A 20,694-nucleotide genomic window follows, 5' to 3' on the forward strand; every position below is an offset into this window, starting at 1 on the left:
GAGGAACATCTTTGGTGAATAATACGCCACCCATGAATAGACTTCATTTGGCAGCTAAATCTGCCCATGTAGTACGTTTAGTGAGCTGGAATTGATACAGCAAAAGGCAGTCAGTTTATACATCAGTCAGATTTTAGCAGATTAACTGAGGGGATGATATTAAATGGAGAAAAGTCTGAAAATGCTTTTCTCCAGTTTAATACGTTCCGGTACGCCGGATAGATTTTTATGTTAGAGATCAGAAAACGTAGTTTCACAAATTACACGAGACTTTTTCACTGTAGTAAAACGGCCAGTTCCCTTTTAGGTTCTGCGGTATCTACCTCTATTAGCCCAGAATGAAGGTTTTTATATGTTTCTGCGTGTCAGCAGACTCGCCGGCGTGGACCTGACGTCCCCACTCATCCTGTCTGCGGGTCAGCCGAGCCGGCTCATCAACTGTCGAAACTGTCAAAGTTTGTTTTTTTTGTTTTGTTTGCTTTGAGGAGAAAATAGCAGGTAGATAACCCCACATCATACTTATATATATATATATATATATATATATATATAAAAGACAAACATAACTGTATCTGTAAATCCGAGCAATACTCCATCATTTCTTTACATGTCATGTTTGTGGTTGAAGTGTAACGAGACACATGTCTTTTTCTTTCTTCACGTGACTCGACATTAAGACAACATTACATTTTTGCTGAAATAACATCACTAAGATGCTGGGTCTGAATTATAGGGTTGGGGTTAGGACAGCTCTAACCCTATCCCCGACCTTTTTCAGGTCTTAGGAGTGAGATTTGAGTGGTTGGTTTTGTCGGATGTGGCTCTATAATGTAATGGTGACCTGTCCGTGATAAATCCCGCCTCTCACTCGATATTTTCTGGATATAAACCCCAGGTTGCTTGAACAGATGCAGTTGTTAGTGTCTCACTGGTAGACTGCGGTTTAGCCCAACATTCCTTATTTCATAATAGATTTGGATTTGAACTAATACTTTGATTTTACTCTCATGTTTCCTCTGACTGAGCGAGGCCACGAAAGACCTTCGATTTGAATTTGTTGTCTGAAGGGAACGTGCAAAAAGACTGTCAACAAATAAGACGGGTTTTGACAGGCCGAAATGGCAATTATTTTTCACACATGCCTGCCTCATTTCCTGTCAAAGACAAACTTTTTGGTTGAGCAAAAATCATTTTTAATCTACAACAGCCAGGGTTTATAAATAATTTAGCGCCTGACTCTCATTTTAGAAAGGATAGTTGCAAATTCTTTTGGGATCTCCTTAACTTTCGGACCAGACAAATAGCTGTCTTTGTTTTGAAGGCCTCAAAGGTTTCTGTTGATCTCCCCAAAATGTTCACTCTGCCTGCAAAGGTCAGCAGTACAACAGTCTACACTTTTGGGGTTTAAGGAGGCAAGCCTCGATGTTTTAATTATGCGCACATGATGTGATGCACTTCTGTATTATATATATATATATATATATATATATATATATATATATATATATATATATATATATATTTTTTTTTTTTTAATTATTATTATTTTTGACATTTTACAGAACATTTTAGGTTTTGCTATTTACATTTAAGCTATTTGTACGGCAAAAATATATTTTAAGCATCGGTGTGTACAAATAGGTTTGGAAAACACTCCAGCATTTGTAGGGTGTCCTGATTTATTTATGATTGTTTTCAAAGGGACTGCATTTTCTGGGGCTCTGATACCATTTTTTTGTTTTTATCATTATTTATGAACGTGTCCCTTCTAGAAGCTGCACAGCTGGTAGCACTGATGGCTTGCAGCAAGAGTCCTTGCCTGGTTTCTTTGTGCCTGGAGTTTGCATGTCCATGAGCAGGTTCTCTCTGAGAACTCCTGCTTCCTCCCACAGTCCAAAAACATGACTGAATGACTCAGTTCTCCTTAGGTTTAGGGTTAGGGTAATGCAAAAGAAAAAAAAAAGAATTCCCCACATCCTCTAGAGGGCCCTGTAGTCAATATTGCCCACACAGTTACTGTTACCACCAACAGCCTGCGGAGAGATAATGAATTCTGCTTTGCTGAAAGCGAGTTTCAAACATTCTTTTGTTGCTTTTAATGAGCAGAGTGAGACTGACCAGGGATGCAGGTGACCTCTGACCTGCAGTGTGTTTATCTCCTCTCCTCCTTCAATATGAATCCATTTTTTTTAAACTCCTTAATGCTGTCTATCCGATTTTGATTGGTGGAAAAAAAAAATCAATCACTGCAGAATACAGCAACACTGTCTGAGTGTCTCAGAACCGTTTTTGAATCAATTAGGATGAGAATTATTGGCCAGCTTTGTGTTCACAAGCAACAAATTTGATAAAACATAACAGATTTCAGAGATAAAATACACATATCTACTTGTCCATCTGTTGAAAAAGATTGTGTGATATTTATAGATAAAAGATAATTAAGGATGTGTTCCCAGGAAGGTCGTTTGTGAGATTAAAGGACATTTATGCAGGGATTAAACATACTACATTAGACATAATATTCAAATCTTTGTCATGTTTTATTAACTGTAAGCAGAAAATCACAATGGTTAAAAATATCAGTTTAACAGTTTTATCTACATAATTTGTTTCAAATATAATGACATCTTCACTTTTTGAAGCGGCCCCTGCACATACACAGCGCACACAAACTGCAACACATTTGCACATTTCCTCACTTTAGCAGAATAAGAATGTTCCAAGTCATGTTGTGTTGACCAAATATTGAGCTGAACTATCTCTCCCACACACAGATGGAGCCCGCCTGCCCCACATTTGGGTTTGCTTTGGAGGGAGATGGGGGCTCCCGGGCTGATAAAACGCAGCGCCAAAAGCTCCTTCGGGGAGCTCAGGTGTCATGTGATGGGAAACCACACAGACGCCTATGGGGAGCCACGACTTTCTCTTATCTGACACACTCAGTCCTAATTCCTCCTCTGCCTAACGAGCCACTTGATCGTCCTGCCAACATGTGCCGCCTGATCAATTTGAGCAGAAAGTAAAAAAAAAAAAAAAAAAAAATGATGGTAACATTTTCTCACTGCTGGAGATATTTAAAGGACTTATCAACAACTAGCAATAAAAGCCAGCAGGCACTTCTGACCCTATTCTGGCTTAAAATGCAAGCTTGTTAGTGACGGCTGTGGAAGGCTTTTATACCGAATTGGCAGCAGATTCATATTTCCTCTTCTTAACCGCCACAGACCTGAGTTCATAGCAGATGAGCTTTTTCTGCTCCCCCAAATAAAGGTGTCCGCCATGTAAACGTTGAAGATCGTTATAGGTCGTACTTTTCTAATGGAAGAAGTTGAGAGGGGCGCTTTTTCTCTCATTGAGCCTTGAGCTCGCTCATTTTCTTTAACTCAAAGCTATTCTCTTGTTCTTTAAAAAGGCCTAGCCCTGAGCACCGGCACAACTCAGCATGTACCTTTCTGGTCTTCTAAACCAAGGTTAGCTTCCCACTGGGATGCTTTGTCATTTATCAGAGCACAATGGTGTCCAATAGGAGGTCAGGAGAAAGGCCTTGTTTCAAATTTTAAAAAGAGCCGTGCATTAATGTGCGGGCAGGGGACGACCCCCGGAGATTTTCACTCTCCCTCACTCCTTTGCTCTCGCTCTCTTTTTCTTCCAAATCCTGAAACGACTCAGCTCTCTGCCTCTCTCCATTTGATGAATCGATTGCAAGTGATTCATCAGAGATGCTTTTCTGTGTGCTCAGTAAACTTTTGTTGGCACAGGTAATTACTCGGAAGTAGTTCGGGGAGAACGAAGAGAGATGATGGGATTATTGGAGGATGAGTCTAAATAAACATCTAGAAAAATTATGTAGACTGCAGGGAAAAAAACCCCCAATATGTTGAACTTTTTTAAAATTTATTTATTGTTTTTGAGGGACATTTTCGCTCACGATTTCTCAATTTTCAGAACTCACTGTAGATTTTACTTTACCTTTGTTTATTTTTACACGGGGCTGCACTGGGTTTGATTCCCGGCCCGGGGTCTTTCTGCACGGAGTTTGCATGTTCTCCCTGTGCATGCGTGTGTTCTCTCCAGGTACTCTGGCTTCCTCCCACATTCCAAAAACATAACTATTAGGTTAATTTGTCTTCCAAAAATTTTCCCTAGGTGTGTGTGCATGGTTGCTTGTCTTGTTTGTTTGAAACGCCTCTCAACACAGAAATGTTGTCTGATGACCTGTCCAGGTCGTACCCCTCCTCTTGCCCGGACTGCAGCTGAAGGTAGGCACCAGCAACTATAAGGGTGACAGATGATGGATGAATGTTTTTACACGGATACCAACTAAATACCAAGCAGACAATGTAAACATCTCGAGGCTGTCGACAGTGTACTGTCGACATGCACTGGCCAAGATGCAAGTACAATAAATAATCCCATATGACTTGTCATATGGGATTATTTATTAATTTACGTGGGAATGGAAATAAATAAACAACAAAAAAAAATGCTTGTTTAAACAAATAAATGTTGAGTTTATTCCCTGTAGGTTATAAATCTGCAGATATTTATTTCCCACTTTCTAACTTCTATTAAAACTGGGTGAACCTGGGCCAACGGGGCGGATGACACCTCAACTAAATCTTCATTTTCTAGAGGTCTTCCTAAAAGCGCCGCTTTGTTTTCTCTCTTTCAAGTCAGAGAAAACACTCGGTGCAGTCTGCTGACTTCCTTAGACAAACAGCTTTTGGCATTTTTCAAACTAAACGTCCATGTAATAATGATTTGTATTCCATGTGCCTGACTTTGCAGTTTCGTCTCGAGGTACATTGGGCTGGATGTGGAATTAGACAGAATTTAATATATTCTTTTTGAAATGATTTTCTGCTAATTTGACGTCAACTCGAGCAGTTTGCTGGTTTGGATCGGTCCCCACGTTCGCCCGGTGGAGAATTATTCCTGAATAAGTAAACCGAGTTCAAATGAGGAGTCTGATTCAGCCTAATGATGGAAACCTCAATTTCTATGTCTGCATATATATTTGACAGAAACATCTCAAGGGAACGTAGCACCTTCAGGCTTTCAAACCAACGTCCTTTAAAGGGGACTGCAGTGATATTTGACTGGCCCTCATTAGCCTGGCCTTATTTCGAAGACTAATGACCCTTTACTTCTTCAAGCTCTGTGCCAACAGGAGGCACTTCTTGGTGGAAAATTGCTCCAATCTGCAGATAATAACTGAGTGTGTGAAGGGTGACAGAATGCTTCTGTCAACTAAAAGATTAATTTCAATGATTTTTCCGTCAGAATCCCCACCCGCTCCCTACAGATCCCTCACTGCTACTTTAGGCGTCACAGCTAACTGCCACTGTCAAACATTTACATAAAGCGTCTGCACAGCGTCTGCACACGTTCATCCTAGTTTTTCAGTTTGGTTTTATATGGAAAGGGGGAAGAGGGGGGAGGGAAGTCCCGTAGTCTTTTTGTCAAGAAGAGTGCTTATCGGAGGCCAGTGTTCTGCCACACTCCGACGGCACATTTCATAACTAAGATCACATCAATCCATCTTCTCTTCTCTTCTCTAATTTGCCAAGTAATACTCTGAGATCGATTTATAATTTAGGCCGGCGTGTTTCGTCTTGTCCAACTGAAAGATTGTTAAAAAAGTGGCTTGAAATGCTTTTTTTTTTTTGTCTGTGGAAGAGGATGCTTTTTGTTCACGATAGCTTGCTCTAAATTAGGTTATTGTCAAATTCTCAAACGTATGATCAATCAGTGATTAATTCGCTTGACTTTATTTCCAGCTAAAATCAAACTACTTTACCTATTACTTGTCTTCTATTTTAATGTGTTACAGTGAAAACCTTTAAGTTTTCGGCTTTTTTAATCATGGCTCTAAATCTGATTTTTGTAGAATGACAACTGACTTGAATCAAAAAAGATTTTTTGAATGTAAGGACAAATGAACTGTACCTAACATCAAGTAGGTTACATACATTTTGTAGTAAGATTTACTCTTTGATAGTGAAACGTCATCACCGTTTATGCACAATGGCTCTAAAAAGGCTCAGAGTCCTTGTGAAAAATATCAAACTTCTGTGAAGCAAAAAATGAGATTTAATCGATCTACTTAAAAGTGCATTATTTACAGTTCTATAATAATAACCTTTACTTAACTTGAGACGAACCTCAGTGAGATCCACAATCTCTTTTTCAAGAGGGGCCTGGAAAGACCGCAGCACCATTTGCTCTCCGTGTTTCAGCACCGTATTTCAAGTCAAACACACCTTTGATAGATGGCAATTTACCAAAAAACTCCAATAATCTGGTAGCACAATACCTTAAAACAATACTATGTTGAAGAAGTTGTCGGTTCAGTTTCAACATTGAGTCTTTTTGGCACCTGGCACTATTTATATTGAGACTGAGCTAACTCGAAGTCAAGTTCAGCTGCTCAATGATTGACCTGACATCTGCTCGTCTGCATCCTTTAGTTAAATCCATACTGTGCACAGAGGTTACCGCGGATCAAAATGACCTTATGGTTGAAAGATATTGGTCAGTGGAAGAGCTAAAGATGCCAAAGAATCATACATACCCCACTGGCACAGTAAAGATATAGACATTACTGTATATTTGCTTAAAGAGGTCCAGGAGTCTGCCAAGAGGTCGAGAGAAACACCGAAAGAGCTGCAGGAATTCCCAATAAATCTAAAAGATGGACAATATATACCTTTACATGTTATCTTTGTTTGTTTTTCTTGTGATGTATAATGGTTTTGGCTCCTGTAATGTTCACAGAGACGAACAGGACATTAGATTGTCCAGCACTGGACACTGCGAGACGTAAGAAGAAACGTCGACCAAGACGCAGAGAATAAAAGGACTAGTCAAGACAACGAACAAAGTCTTTGGTGTCTGTGAACAGCTGTGCTTCGGTGCCGGAGCAGAGCCTGGATTTTTGCCCTCGGCTTCTTACAGTAAACCATTGTGGCGTGTTGACAATGGGAAGACCAGGCCAAAGGCTCCTGGTGCTGGTAAATCCACAATCACAACTTCACACGTGTATCAGGTCTGAGATTTTGTTGGTCGCATGAGAGCTTGGAATCAATAGAATCACAGTGAACACAGCAGACTGTGGCGCCCTATCTCACATATAATCATTAATGAGAGGTTTAGCACAATCAAAAGTTTAAATACTTTTAAACCGTCTTTTGATTTGATAGTGTGTTAGGCATTAAATACTTTGCCTTTGTCACTCGCCGCAGAATTCCCACAGTCTGGTGGAGAAACTTGTAAAGTGGAACCGAGTGCAGCCGCGTTTGACCTTCACTTGTTATTGCTCAGGGACCGGGGGATGCCAGCAGTCTTAGCTGCTCATATTCAGATTGAATCTATCAGGCCGAAAGAAAGAAAAAAAGAAAAAAACTGATGCTCTTGCAAGTCTTGTGATGTACAGTTATTGTTGCTGTGGGATTCGTCCATTGTGAGCATCCAACAGATCAAAGGCCAAGGACAGCCACACGGAGTAGTTTAGCAAACTGATGAAAAGATGAGCTTCTGCGAGTCCCAGCGCGGCAAAAAGAAATGTGACCTGGCGCTTTCCACGTGACGCCCGAGGAGTTATCGAAGCGTGGATGGGGAGGGAGGGACGGATGGCGGCTAAATCAACACCGGATGTTTTGTGTGGATTTTCTAACCAAAAGAAGTTCTTCTGAGCTGTGTGTAATTCACCCCACAGATGATGGGTTTAACAGCCTCTGCGTGCGTATTTTGTCCGCAGAAGATCTGTAAATCTGTCAAGGAACGAGTCGCCTCCATTTCCCTCGGTGTAATCTCATTTGCCTCCGGTGCCAATGGAGCATCAAATGTCGGCGCCGGCTCCTGGTGGTTGGACGCCGCGACTGTCTGTTTGCCTGAGTTTAGCCTGGGAATAAATCCCACCTGTCCCACATGAGGTGCTCCATCAACCACAAAAATCCATTATCCCCAGAATGTTTTAGAGGAGTAATGGAATCCTTATCTTTATTTTGCACTAGGAGAATTTAATTACATGCTGTAATAAAAAGCTCTCCTAGTCTATCAGTGTATGAATATCTGCTCTTTTTTTTTTTTATGAGGCTCATATTGTTGTGTGACAGTGTTCCTTGGGCTGACGTCTATATTTTCCGGTACAGACTGCCAATCACTGGCTGCAGTCCTGATTCCGCTCCGTCGTTTGCGACTCTATTACATCTCGTTCACAGATAAGATGAGACGAAGCCTCATTTCATACAGCATATGCTTAGCAAACATTACTTGGCATTTGCCTGCAAACCTGTTGTGAGCTATTAAGATGAAAATGAGCTGGATCTGAGCTTCGCAAAAAGAGATGAAAGTAAATATTCAATCCCACCGAGGCTTTGTTGTTGTTTTTTTTTTTTTTTTTTTTTTTTTTTTACATCTTTACAGGATTGCACTTTTCTCCCCGAGCTCCGACTGTGGTTTGCGGGTTATGCAACCGTTGTGTTCTTTACACATTTTACCGAGACGCTGCGGCGTTTTGCACGGCGGACCGTTGCAGCCGTTGCCCGTTCCTTCCTTGAAATGATACAATCTCACAGTGGCTGCTGCGTCCACGGTGAGCTGAATTGAAGGTGAAACAATAAAACCTCAATGGCTGGGAGGCAAAATCACAGGAACTGTGAAATTAGAGATGGCCTGTCTCCCAGTTCATTTGAAGCAGCAAGATTCTAAGAAAGTGAAAATATAATCATGTTAGTTCATGTTTGGAAATATTAGTGTATCTGTTATAGGTTCTATAAATCACAGGGACTTGCATAATTATTTATTATCATGTAAAAAAAGAAATCTACTTTTGTAAGGCTCTTTATTGGGTGAGCTGTAAGGGATTTATTTGTTTAACTTTGATTTTGAATTATTCTTCAATTCTACTATTAGAGTCATCTTCAATCAATTAAAATATACATCCTGATCGTTTGACAGATTGAAAGTTCCTTTTCATTAAGCCCACATTTCTGTTTTTAATTAGCTGTTTTTAATGGCCTGATGTAATATTCTATTTTTAAATGTCATGTTCTCATTAGCTGTAAGTGGAAAATCATCATAATTACCCAACGTAAAGGCGTTCAAACATGCATCTGTGTGCAATTAATCTATAGAATGTGTTTCACCGAGTGATGAAATAAACGGGCTTTCCAATAACATTCAGATTCATCGAATGGGGCGGCACATTTATTTCCCAAATGGAGAGGAAATGCTGCACGCTCACTTCTGGTGGCAAAAGTCAGGACACTCTCTGTCGGGTCTTCGCCAGGTTCTTGCAAGATTTAAATCTAACCTCGGTGGAAATCGAGGTTAGATAAACGTGCAGCCATTGTATTTGCTTCATTAAACAAAGACGAATTCAATTCGCTGTGGGATAATGAACCCCAGAAAGCCTCAATACGGACAAAACCAACCAGGACCAAGATTTTACAGTGGGTGTACATCTGTTTTACAGTGGGTGTACATCTGTTGTACATCTGTGGGTGTACAACTACTTGTTGTAAAGTAGTGCAAAATGAGACTCCAACAAAAACATTTGCAGCTGGCTTTTACCATTATACATTTAAGCTTGTGAATTGTATCAATACAGCTATGCTAAACTACTGACAATGGAATCTGTTTGGTTTAAGTGTTCGGGAATCGTTGTGTTTGTTTACTGTTGCGAATCCTGCAACCCACCGAGGAGCGAGAACCTCTGGAGTCAGAATCCTCCGTGGAAACGATGCAGGTTGTGAAATTTTAAACAGAATCCTCCCGAAGCTTTCTTCTCCAGGCTGTCTGTGAGAGCTGCTTTCTTTGCCCACTCAGGCATCTTTTACAACCAAACTAACGAAACACAAAACAGCTGTGCTCATAATTACTGTACATATTTGCTCGAAGCGGGGTCCTGTTGAGAGTTTATGAGCAGTTGGTAACTTACCTGCAACTGTGAGATGTTCTAGCCTTAACTTGTGTCACCGCCTTGATTTAAGAGCTGCTTTGCAAACCATCATGTTTGCGTTGAGTAGTTGTTTTGCATTCCGGTGGAACAAGTATTGTAAACCCACATTTGCTAACTACATTCAGCCAGAGTCTGTAGTGCTCTAAAATGACTTTTTAAAAGAAGAAAAAACAGGAAATGTTTCAGTCGTTAATGTCCTATTTCTACATACCACCTTCCTACTTTTCCGTCAGGTATTTATTCTGTTCACAAGATGTAAACAAGATCCGTTTTCCAGAGTGTATTTCAAAGTAGATGTCAGGTGGAACCAACAGCAACCTGTCATGTTGACAGCTGGTGACCCAAATGTGAAAACTATTGGGAACAAAAGGTACAATTAAAAGAAAGGTATGTTTTTGTTGTAAGCTACAAAAATGTATTAGTTTAACTTTACCAAGTTGCAACAATTTCATTGTTTATAACAATTCTGGTTGCCAAGAAGTTGCACTGAATAATCTCTGAGGATCCACAATAGTATATATATATTTGTTAATTTCAAGGAGTCATTTATATTCACGTTGTTTTTAGAGAATGAAGAAGCCATCACAATAAATGACAGCAATGGGTTAAGCTTTCTGCTGGCGTTTCTGTTCTAACACCTTGAACAAACGTTGCCGTTTCACACAGACACAAACTAAGATCTTTACGTGGCCCAGATAAATTTAGAGCCAGTTCACAATGATTAAAGACCATGAATTGAAAGCACTAGGACAGATTTCACCACCAACCAGTCACACAGATCATCAGAAGTGTTTCTTTTTCTTGTTTTTGTTCTCTGCTTGAGTCTGTTTTATGCCTTCCTTTGTGGCAGCATAAGAAAAATCAGGATGGCTGTGTGGGTGCTGTGACTCTCATGCTTGACATTTCCATCAGTTGCTTTTTATGACACTGAGGTTTTTTTTTTTTTTTTTTTTTTCTTGAGCATTATGCTGTCTTCAATTAATCCTTACATTTCTTTTTTTGTCAGGAAAGAGCGTCTGCTGCTTGATCGTTATGATGGCGTCGCATTACAGATGCTCGTACTGCAGAGCTGTACAAGCAGATTGATGTCACTAGTGAAGAAAATATCTTGTTTTGTGCCCGTTAATTAGGTTTTATAGTTATTAGCATCACTGTCAGCAGAGTTGACCTTTGATCTTTGAATGAAAATATGACCTACCCATCCGGAGCCCTTCACTAGATAGGATCTTGCGGCAACGAAACAGGGCTAATAATCTAAATGTCAAGGAAGCCAGGAGTTATTCAATATCATTTGCAAATAATAGTACAATCTTTAATGTTAAGGACGCCGTTTTGAACACAAATATTCCCAAGTAATAAAACTCTTCAGTCGAGTTTGGTGTAAATATTCCGATTTCTGAAGAGGTGATGAAGTTCAATAAGTTTACCTTTTCCTTCAGCATCAGTGTGTGATCAGACTTATTCACATTTACTGTGAATGTTTTCAACTTTTACATTTTTCTGCTCACAGCCTCTTAAATGGACTGGCGGTTTTCAAGCCTTACTGGTGGTCACTGGAGCAACCGTAATGCCTCACCGGGCTGTCAGAGAGATGCCCAGGTGTCCAGCCCTGCTTTACTGGGAAAGAGGATTACTTTACTGGGGGTTTGGTGGACTGGGGCTAGGGGGCTTACCAGGAGAGCTTGCTGACTTGCGCATAAAGTGAGGGAGGAGTGGCGGATCTTCAGTATTGAAAGAAAAGCATGGATCGGTAACAGATACACTAAATGACATGCAAATGTTCTGATGTCATTCTTTTGCAGTTGCAGGAAAAAAATATAGACAATGTCAACAGACGAGGATACTATAGCAGACGAGCTTTGACGATTTCAAATGAGGACGACTCTACTAAAGGACTTTAATAAAACAATCAAACCTTTAAGTAAAAAAGTTCACTTCTAATTTTCTGGGTCATGATGCAATCTGACATGACATTCTAACCCTGGAATAAATTTGGTAGACGACTCCTGGCTCCGCCGCCACTCCAGGTTTCCTCTACTAGGGAGCCATATATCTCTCTCTGGTTTTGCTGAAGACCCAAAGTGGTAGAACTGTCTCACCAGTCTGATGGATGCCACTGGCTTCTTTTGTCATTTGTTTCTTTAATTAATTTAGATTGAGGCAAAAAAAAAAGAAAGAAAAAACAAATACTATTTCACTTCATGCTCACAGGTGTGAACGCTCCTGGGATGCACCTGCAGCTGCAAACAATCCATCCAATCATCCAAGGGCTAAGCATCAGCAGGGAAAGGAAGTTTTTGTGTTTTGCTGTTCTTTTCTTTGAACACCGCATGACTTTCATCATCACGTTGTCAGCTCAGTCAGCTGGCCGCTTCCCAGCAGCTTCTTCTCCAAACCATCCTGTGTATAATCTGTCACACATCACTAAGGCTTGTTGCAGTCGTCACCAATACCAGAAAAAAAAACCCTGCACTTCTGTTAGCAGAGCCACAAATAAATGTCCTCATACTGGAGAGAGAAAAGCTGCCGCAAACCTGTTTATCACCATTTTTATACTTTAATGTCTTTACAAATAACATGCACATATATATGTATATATATATATATATATATATATATATATATATATATAATATATATATATATATATAATATATATATATATATATATATATATATATATATATATATATATATAATATATATATATATATATATATATATATATATATATATATATATATATATATATATATGTATATATATATATATATATATATATATATATATATATATATATATATATATATATATATATATATATATATATATATTAGTTAATAATAACATGCTGCCCAGTTGTAACAAAGTCTCACTCTGGAATAGCATGGCATTGACTGCTTTCTCATCTGAGAACAAAGTTAGCCACTTAAGTGCACTTACCTTCCCTTGTAGTCAGTCAGCCATTGCTCAAGGGTGAGGAAGACAATTTCACCAGCATCAATCTCTTTATTAGAAAGTAATGGTCACTTACATTTTGGATTTCTAACCTCAAAGGGCTTTTAGTATTGATTGTTCAAGCCCACAGTAATAAAGATCTTGGCGAATACTCGTTGTGAGGCTTAAAGATGAGCGAAAGCCTGAAGGACTTGCCGCCCCTTCTGTGGGAGCGAATGAGAGGGCTGGACACCAACCAGTTGCCATGACAGCCACTTAAAACAGAGCATGCCCTCCATGTCACTGCTGCTGTTTGTTTCCCGGCAATTATTCATTTTGTCTGTGAGCCAAAACACAAGTCAAGGACTTTCCGAGACCACATTTGTGAATGTTTGAGTAATTACTTTATATCTCGCTTGTATGATGTGGAGGAATCTAGAAACGTGGAATCAAGAAGGCACAGAGAGAAATGTGGCGTGAGGCCCAGATCGTGAAGCAATAAGCAATAATTAACCAGTGGATTTGCTGAAACGTTTCCGCTGATGTTCTTGCTGGAGTCAGCGAGGTAATCGTTCACAAACATCTGATCTACCCTTGGGGTCGAAGAGAGTCCTAAAGATTTAAGGTGGCCATCTGGAAGCAATCAGGCTGTTGTCTAAAGAATAAGCATTAGCTTCTCCACTCGAGACCGTGAACAAGAAACATCTTGGAAAAATACCGCAAGACTTGAACTTGATGCCAGTCTTGATTGCAGCTTCTGTCACTCTTTATAGTGATGTATTTCATTCCATGTAATTTGTTGCTGCTGCAGGATCGTGTTAGAAAGATCAGGGGAAAAGAAATATCTGTCCATCAGATATTTTACAGTTAGACCCTGGCAGCAAACTGACAAGACAGTTGAGAAACTCGCTAAAACATGAATGTTTCCTCGTTGGTCATGAGAAAGCTGAATCATTTTCCCTGTGTGTTTGTCACACTGAACAACCACAGTTCATCAACAGAAGCTCACGACCGCACATTTTTTAAAGAGTTTTTCATATCAAGATATGTTTTCTTTGAAGTCCAGGCTTCGGTCACTCTGTCAAAGTGCAGAAAGCAGCTGAGCAGAACTTCCAAATTTCTATCAACGGTTCCAGATTCATGGATCAAAGGTAATCTAGATTCATTTGATCTATTTTGCTTCTTTTTTCCCCCTCTTCTGTTTGTTGTGTTCAGCAGTGGGGGGTAGGGGGGAGGGGGTAATGGCAATTTTGAATGAAGTCAGTTTTAGCCCCTATTTCTTTTATCTAAAAAAGAAGAACCTGAGTCTGAACATCTCATGCACGCATCACTTCACCATGCTTGCTTCAGATGTGTCTCCTGCTTCCCTTTTTCTCTCATTTGTGAATGAAACCCTGAGATACTTCAACTCCTCTAATCATAGAAAGGCTCATCCCAGAGCAGAACGTAAGAGGATTTGATCAAAAAACTTTATCCGCGCCTTTAACGAGAGTAATTTGAATTGAAAAACTAAGTACATGTACATAATTTGGTGATAACATATGAAATTGTGGTTAGATTTAACAACAACAACAAAATGCAATTAGTTGCGTCGTTTTATTAAAAATCAGATGATTTTAGCTTATTGGCGATGTGAACTGAATTTTAACCTTCTACACATTCTGTCTGTATTGAGTTGTATTCGGCTCACTTTTATGTGAACTGAACCTGTTTGCCTTTTCCTGAATTAACAAATGCATATATAAGCTAAGCTAAACTGAAGTGAACATGACTGTACTATTAGGGATTCATGTCAAGGGTAATTGGCAGCTACTTGGTCAGGAACAGTGAGGAAATTGATGAGGAAAACAGGAATAGCAAGAATCCATAATCTCTGACTTTGATTGTATATATATAATTTTTTTATTTTCGTTTTCTTTTTAACCAAATGGCCTTTTTCTCCACTAATGCGGTACGCTGCTGGAAAAAAGCGAAACCTAAAATGATACATCCAGGCCAGCAGCCTGACAGGGTCTGTGTGACGAGTCTAAGTGCTGTGGTTCTCTTCCCTCTGCCGGCCTCTTGAGGAGACTCAGCAGGGGCCTGTCATCTCTGCTGATGCTTATTGTTGGCCTGGCATATAGGAGCACTTAAAAGCAAAAGGCCCTCACATTTCAGAGGAAAGCACTTTTGTTTGTTCCATTGTGTTGATCATTGCAATCCTGTGCACCTAAATGGGCTGCGCCCTACCTGCACTGCACAAATCCCCTGAACCAGTGAAAGTCGTCTCTGGGAACAAAGCCGTCGTGCTGACATGGACGCTTGAATAGCTTTCTACAGATAATCAGCATATTATATTTCTGGTCTTGGGCAGACCATTATGCGTTTCATCTTTCTCATTTTTGTTTGTTTTTTGAATTAACTTGTTGCCTAAAATGAGTTGAGAAGTAGTTCCACGCAATTGAGTTGTTCCTGGAAATAAAAAAAAAAAATGTTTTTTTTTTTTACTTAAATGCAACACTTTGAAATTTATCAAGACAACCATGTGAATAAAATAAGGCTTTTTGGCAATCGCGCTCTCAGAAGAGCACACGCTTGTTAAAAGGTCAGATTTTCCCATTGTGAAATAATGAGACTAAAACATTTCAAACCTTTTCCAGTTATCATGCGACATTATATGTCCTTAATTTAATCTTCAGCTTTCTAGCAGCCCCAGATCAAAAATTCAACCCACCTAATAAATGTGTGAATTAGACCTAATACATTTTCACAAAACAGAACGCCGCAGTTACTGCAGCAATTGATTTTTAAAGCTTGTCCACTAGAATACATAGAAATTAGAGGTCTACTTATTTATTTATTTATTTATTTATTGCCAACATTTGTGAAAGAGAGTGATTGCAAGACAAGATATTTATCACCCTTATTAAAATGAACAAGTTTTCAGAAACAATTGAGATTTAGATCAGGATGCCAGACAGAAATTGCCAATTGTTCTCTCACTGAAAATATCAAAAGCTCATTAGACAAAGAGCAGCAGGAACCACGAGAGCAGTGTTTGCCTTTGACAACCACAGCATCCTCTTGGACAAACTGTAAGCAATTAGTCAGCTGGTTTGCTTCTTATCTCAAAGTCAGAGAACAAAATGTTTTGATGTACGGTAAGCAGTAAACACCCCGACAACCTGGAACATCGTAGCACAAGGATCTTGTGCGAGTTGCTGTTCAACGTTTACATACGATGCTCGAACCAGTTGCAAGACGCTGATGATACAATCACTATGTATCGTGATTGCTGCTGCAGCAGAGATCAACAATTGACAAAAAATACATATCAGGGTGTCCTTAAAAGCAGATGTTACATATTCAATGAGAGACCTGAAGTGTCCAGGCATGTAATTGCATTTTAACATTTGTCTTACTGTGTAACTGGATGGAACCAGGATTCATTGTATCAAAATTGTTAATATAAACAGTTGCAAAGACCAATACAAAGACATGTTTCAGTTCAGAAAACAAACAAAAAAAATCTTTGAAAAGCATATTTTCTCAAGCGCAATATTTTCATTATTTACTCTTAGAGAGACGCCTTTTTCAGGGAAAGCGACACACGATTCCAATTCACCTCTAGCAGAAATGATGATAAAAACAGAGTCATTTGAAATGTATTTAATGATGAGGTGAAAAGGTGGACACAACAGCACCACCAAAGAAGCAATTATGTAATACAACTTCTGATTCATTTCGACTTTATGACAAAGTGCATGATAGATTTTAGATGATTTCTTCAGAGATTTAAAGATCTTACAGGCATTTTTCGAGATACTTTTGTTTTGTAGTTGTACCAAATAAAAGACAAAGTATTCAAACTTGTTCATGTCATTACTATACGCCTACTGGAACGTGTAGCATGTTGTCGCTGACAACACAAAAGTACCGTCACACGCGCTGACTGGCAGACAAATAACCTTCACACTGAACATGACTCACTGGCTTAAAATAGGCAGCTCACCTGCACGAATGTGCACGGTACAAAGCAATTGCTTCCTGTTCTCGTGTCCTGAGCAGATCGCCACACTTCTCCGGCACAGTCTCCAGCAGACATCATGACAACCATTGGCCCTGTTTCCCTTTTTCTTGGTATTGCCTTTACGGACATGCATGTTTTGTTAAGTTACTCTTCTTCTTATGTTTGAGTCATTTTCATCTCAGACATTGAAGAAAAAGGTTTTGAATTCTGTGAGGATTTTGTGAGGAGAGCTGTGCCTGTTCAACTCACATCGTTTATGAGATGTTCCACAAACTCATTATTTTTATAAGATAAATAACTGAAGGATTTTGACTCGCTCCTCTTTACGTCCTGTCCTCAGTTTGTTCATTTCTGTGCAGATATTTTTTTTATTTCAGTCCCTCTGTGTTCTTGTTGTGAGCTGTTGGCACAAATACGATGTGGACAAATACTTTGCAATGCCTGCAGTTGTTTCAGGTGAAACCAAAGCCAGGCACGTTCTGCTGACAGCGTCTACATACGATTCATAAGGTTGTGCTTTTTGTGATTATAGTTTTATGAGTTTTAGGATTTAGTATCCTGATTAGTCCCTTATAATCTGGAGTCTTTTTCTCCCTTTTTTCTTGCTTATTTCCACTCCTTAGAAAAGAGGCAACTGTCTTTAGTGTTTTCAGCTTCAGAGCAATTTCTCTTAAGAGCGATGGACTCTTATGTGTTTTGTAATTGTCTGATAGTCATTTCCAGATTGACTGAAATTAAAAATAGCTTCTTAGAGACCACTTTGAGTGTTGTTCCTACTATTTCCACACTGATGTGAAATCTCAGGAGCAGCAAAATGCCTCACACTTTTATGTTTTACAGACACAGTGAGGACAATTGAATCAATGCGCTTCATTAGCACCATCTGACTTCCTACAAACACACGGAGTCCAGTGGCGCATAGGTGGAGATCACCCATAGTGCATCTGAGGTTGTTTTTTTTCAAATACAACTCGTGTCCTTAAGCTGATTGACTGATAAAATAATTGTGGCCCGATTTGCAGAGAAAGAACTTTGAGGTGTCTGTCATGTTGTACAGGTGCAGAGTAATGAAAGGTTCAATCATGGTAAAATGACACCATGATCATCTGAGACACACAGTCTCAGATGTGTGTCTGAGATTGAATAAAGCTCGCCAGAGACAAGGAACGCCTTGCAGACACATCGAGAAACACCAATGGACTTTCAGCTGGGGTCAGATTTTAGAGCTGCGTGAGGCTTGGCGGTTGGTTTGTGAATCTTCCTCGGCTGTAAACATCATTCGGCCGCTGTGGAGAGCTGCTCGGCAGCGCTGGGGACCGATAAGTCCCCAAGGCTTCCTCTGCATCCGTTAACTGTGTGTTGGGACTGACTGTCAGGAGCTCCGGTACCTGTCTGGAAGACGCCTCTGCAGGTCTGAGGCCTAAACATGTTCCCCACGGAGGGGAGTGGGAAACATTTGTAAATGGAATCCTTGCACACCAGTGGACCAGAGTACAACAACAACAACAACAACAACAACAATAATAATAATAATAATAATAATAATAATAATAATATCTGAAAACAAAACAAAAATGTAGAAAAATGTATGGTTCTCCCTTTAAAATGAACAAATCTGTCATCATGATTTGATTTGATTATTTATTTGTGCCTTTCTCCATGTTTTTTTTTTTTTTTTTAACGAAACTTAGTTAATGCGCCTAACATACTTTACGCACAAGAATAGTGCGTCATTACACATTGTATGCATTATGGATTTATGCACGCAATTGTTTATTACGTAACACCATTTGACTGTGTTTGGCGCAAGCAGAAACGGAAAGCGCTGCTGCTGAGAGCCAACAAAAGAAACAGAAGATCTGTTGGAGACGTCCCCCCGGACCCCCCACCCCCCTCACCTTGCATTCAGTGCCAGATTAACCGCCTGTGTGATCCACGATCCTCATAGACGTACTGAAGGGATTTGCGCTTATTGTTTGGAATTTCTTTTAATAAAGAAAGAAAGAGAAAGAGAGAGAGACAGAGAGAGAGAGAGAGAGAGAGAAAGCAACTGGAGAGAAAAGCGCGCTTTGCTTTCGAATGACAGCGAACAGTAAGAGTGTATGTTCCCAGACAGACAGACAGGGTCTGCGTGTGCGGGCGTGTGTGTGTGTGTGTGTGCGGTGTGCGCACCACGGCTACCTGCACAGAGATTTGGATTAGGACTAATGAACTGGAGTTGAATTATCTCCTCAAGGCTGTTGACCAGACGCCTCGTTGGGAGTTCTCTCTCTCTTTTTTTTTCTCCCCCCCCCTTTCCTTTTCGGATTTTGACGTCCGGATTTTTTTTTTTTTTTTTTTTTTTTTTTTTTTTGACGATGCCCGTCCGGACGTCTCCTGCCGCTTTTCCCAAACGCTCACTTGTGGTGTCGCTGAGGATTTTGCTTCTTGTGCTTCACGCAGGGTCTCCGGTCTACAGCCAGGGGGATTCTCAGTCCGGCAACAAAGTGATGGACAACATCACTGTCCGACAAGGAGAGACGGTCTTCCTCAGGTAAGCGCAGATGAAGTGAACGTGCATTGTGGCGTGTGTGTGCGTGTGTGCGTGCGTGTGTGGGTGTGTGTGTTGTTGCTGGCTCTCGGTTGTTTGTGTTGAAGTTGCGCACCGCCTGCCTGCTTCACCCGAAGGGATCGACTTGAAGGGAAGCGCAACTTAACAGGTTGTCTCTCTTCTTCTTCTTCTTTCCTTTTTTTTTTATAATCATGAAGCAACCTCGGGTTTGAGAAAGGGGGAGCGGGGTTCCGCGGGATTAGTGCCAGAAAGAACATTGAACGCAGAACTAGTAGCCTGCTTCTAATCTCTGACAGCTGTCAGCAACACTGTTGGCTGCATTTGCAGCTAATGCAGAGTTTAGTGGGATGGGAGGGGGGAGGTAATGATTGTCTTCTGATGAGACAAACAGCTGTCCAGTAAGGTACAGGAGGTCATCGAGCAATACTGACCAGAGATGACCTTTCCCCTTCTCTGAGCCCTGAGGAAGATGCCGCTCGGCTTTGGTGAGCAACGATCACAACAGTCTCACATTGACTGTAGATGTTAATGTGGTAAGTCTCTCGAAGCAACATGAGGAGAGACACCAGTGGTGCAAAGTCAGTGCAAGTAAATGCAGCATGAGTGTCACAAACCTCTGCTTTGGTCAACAGGTTCAAATTGCGAGAGATCGTTGCCGCCACTACTGAAAACGTGTGTCATGAAAGAATTTATTCATTTGATTGTCGGTGAGAAAGGTTCTGGCCGTCAGGATTTTTTTTTGTTTTTCGCTCCTTAACGATTGCTTGCAAAACCGAATATTACATTATTCCAGTGGTCTGAATAGTTTTGTAGCCACTCGGTTTGCAGAATCAATCAAACACACAAATTGGAAAGTTTCTCATCTACCTCCTCAGGACCCTGCTGTTCAGAAAACAAGCTGCCCAGTGTTACCTTTATTCCTGTCGCTTAACAGGAAATTGGTTTCATTTTGAACAATGCAGTTTCTCAAATAAAAGAAACTTTTGGAACTGCACAGTTTGAAGGGCCTATTAAAAGTCATTCTTTTTCTTTTGCTCCTGCTTTCCTGCTCTGATTACACTTTTGACTTGTGCATATGTACAGACACATGCACATATATATTCTGTATATGTATATATATTATCTCGGAGCCAGTCCGCCTGCACTTCCCCATACTCTGAGCTGCTCGGCTGCATTAAAAGGAGCCAGTTTCTGGCAAGAATTTGGTCTGGGTGTCTCCCAGTGGGAGCGGGC

The 20,694-nt window shown here is 40.2% G+C and overlaps 1 protein-coding gene across 4 annotated transcripts in view; it reads left to right on the top strand.

The window, feature by feature from the left end:
- Positions 1-20,694, top strand: part of ntm (neurotrimin) — a 224,514-nt gene that overhangs the window by 144,795 nt on the left and 59,025 nt on the right. For 2 of the 4 annotated variants that reach the window (XM_055046715.1, XM_055046719.1), the window contains exon 1: positions 18,831-19,443. In XM_055046715.1, the coding sequence (XP_054902690.1) occupies positions 19,268-19,443 (176 nt within the window). In that variant the 5' untranslated portion in view covers positions 18,831-19,267. Of the gene's footprint in view, positions 1-18,828; positions 19,444-20,694 lie in introns of those variants that run through there. The other 2 variants (XM_055046717.1, XM_055046716.1) reach the window with 2 other exon arrangements.

This window comes from Poeciliopsis prolifica, unplaced genomic scaffold (assembly GCF_027474105.1).
Source record: "Poeciliopsis prolifica strain line A6 unplaced genomic scaffold, Auburn_PproV2 SCAFFOLD024, whole genome shotgun sequence".
In the NCBI taxonomy this organism is placed as follows: domain Eukaryota; kingdom Metazoa; phylum Chordata; class Actinopteri; order Cyprinodontiformes; family Poeciliidae; genus Poeciliopsis; species Poeciliopsis prolifica.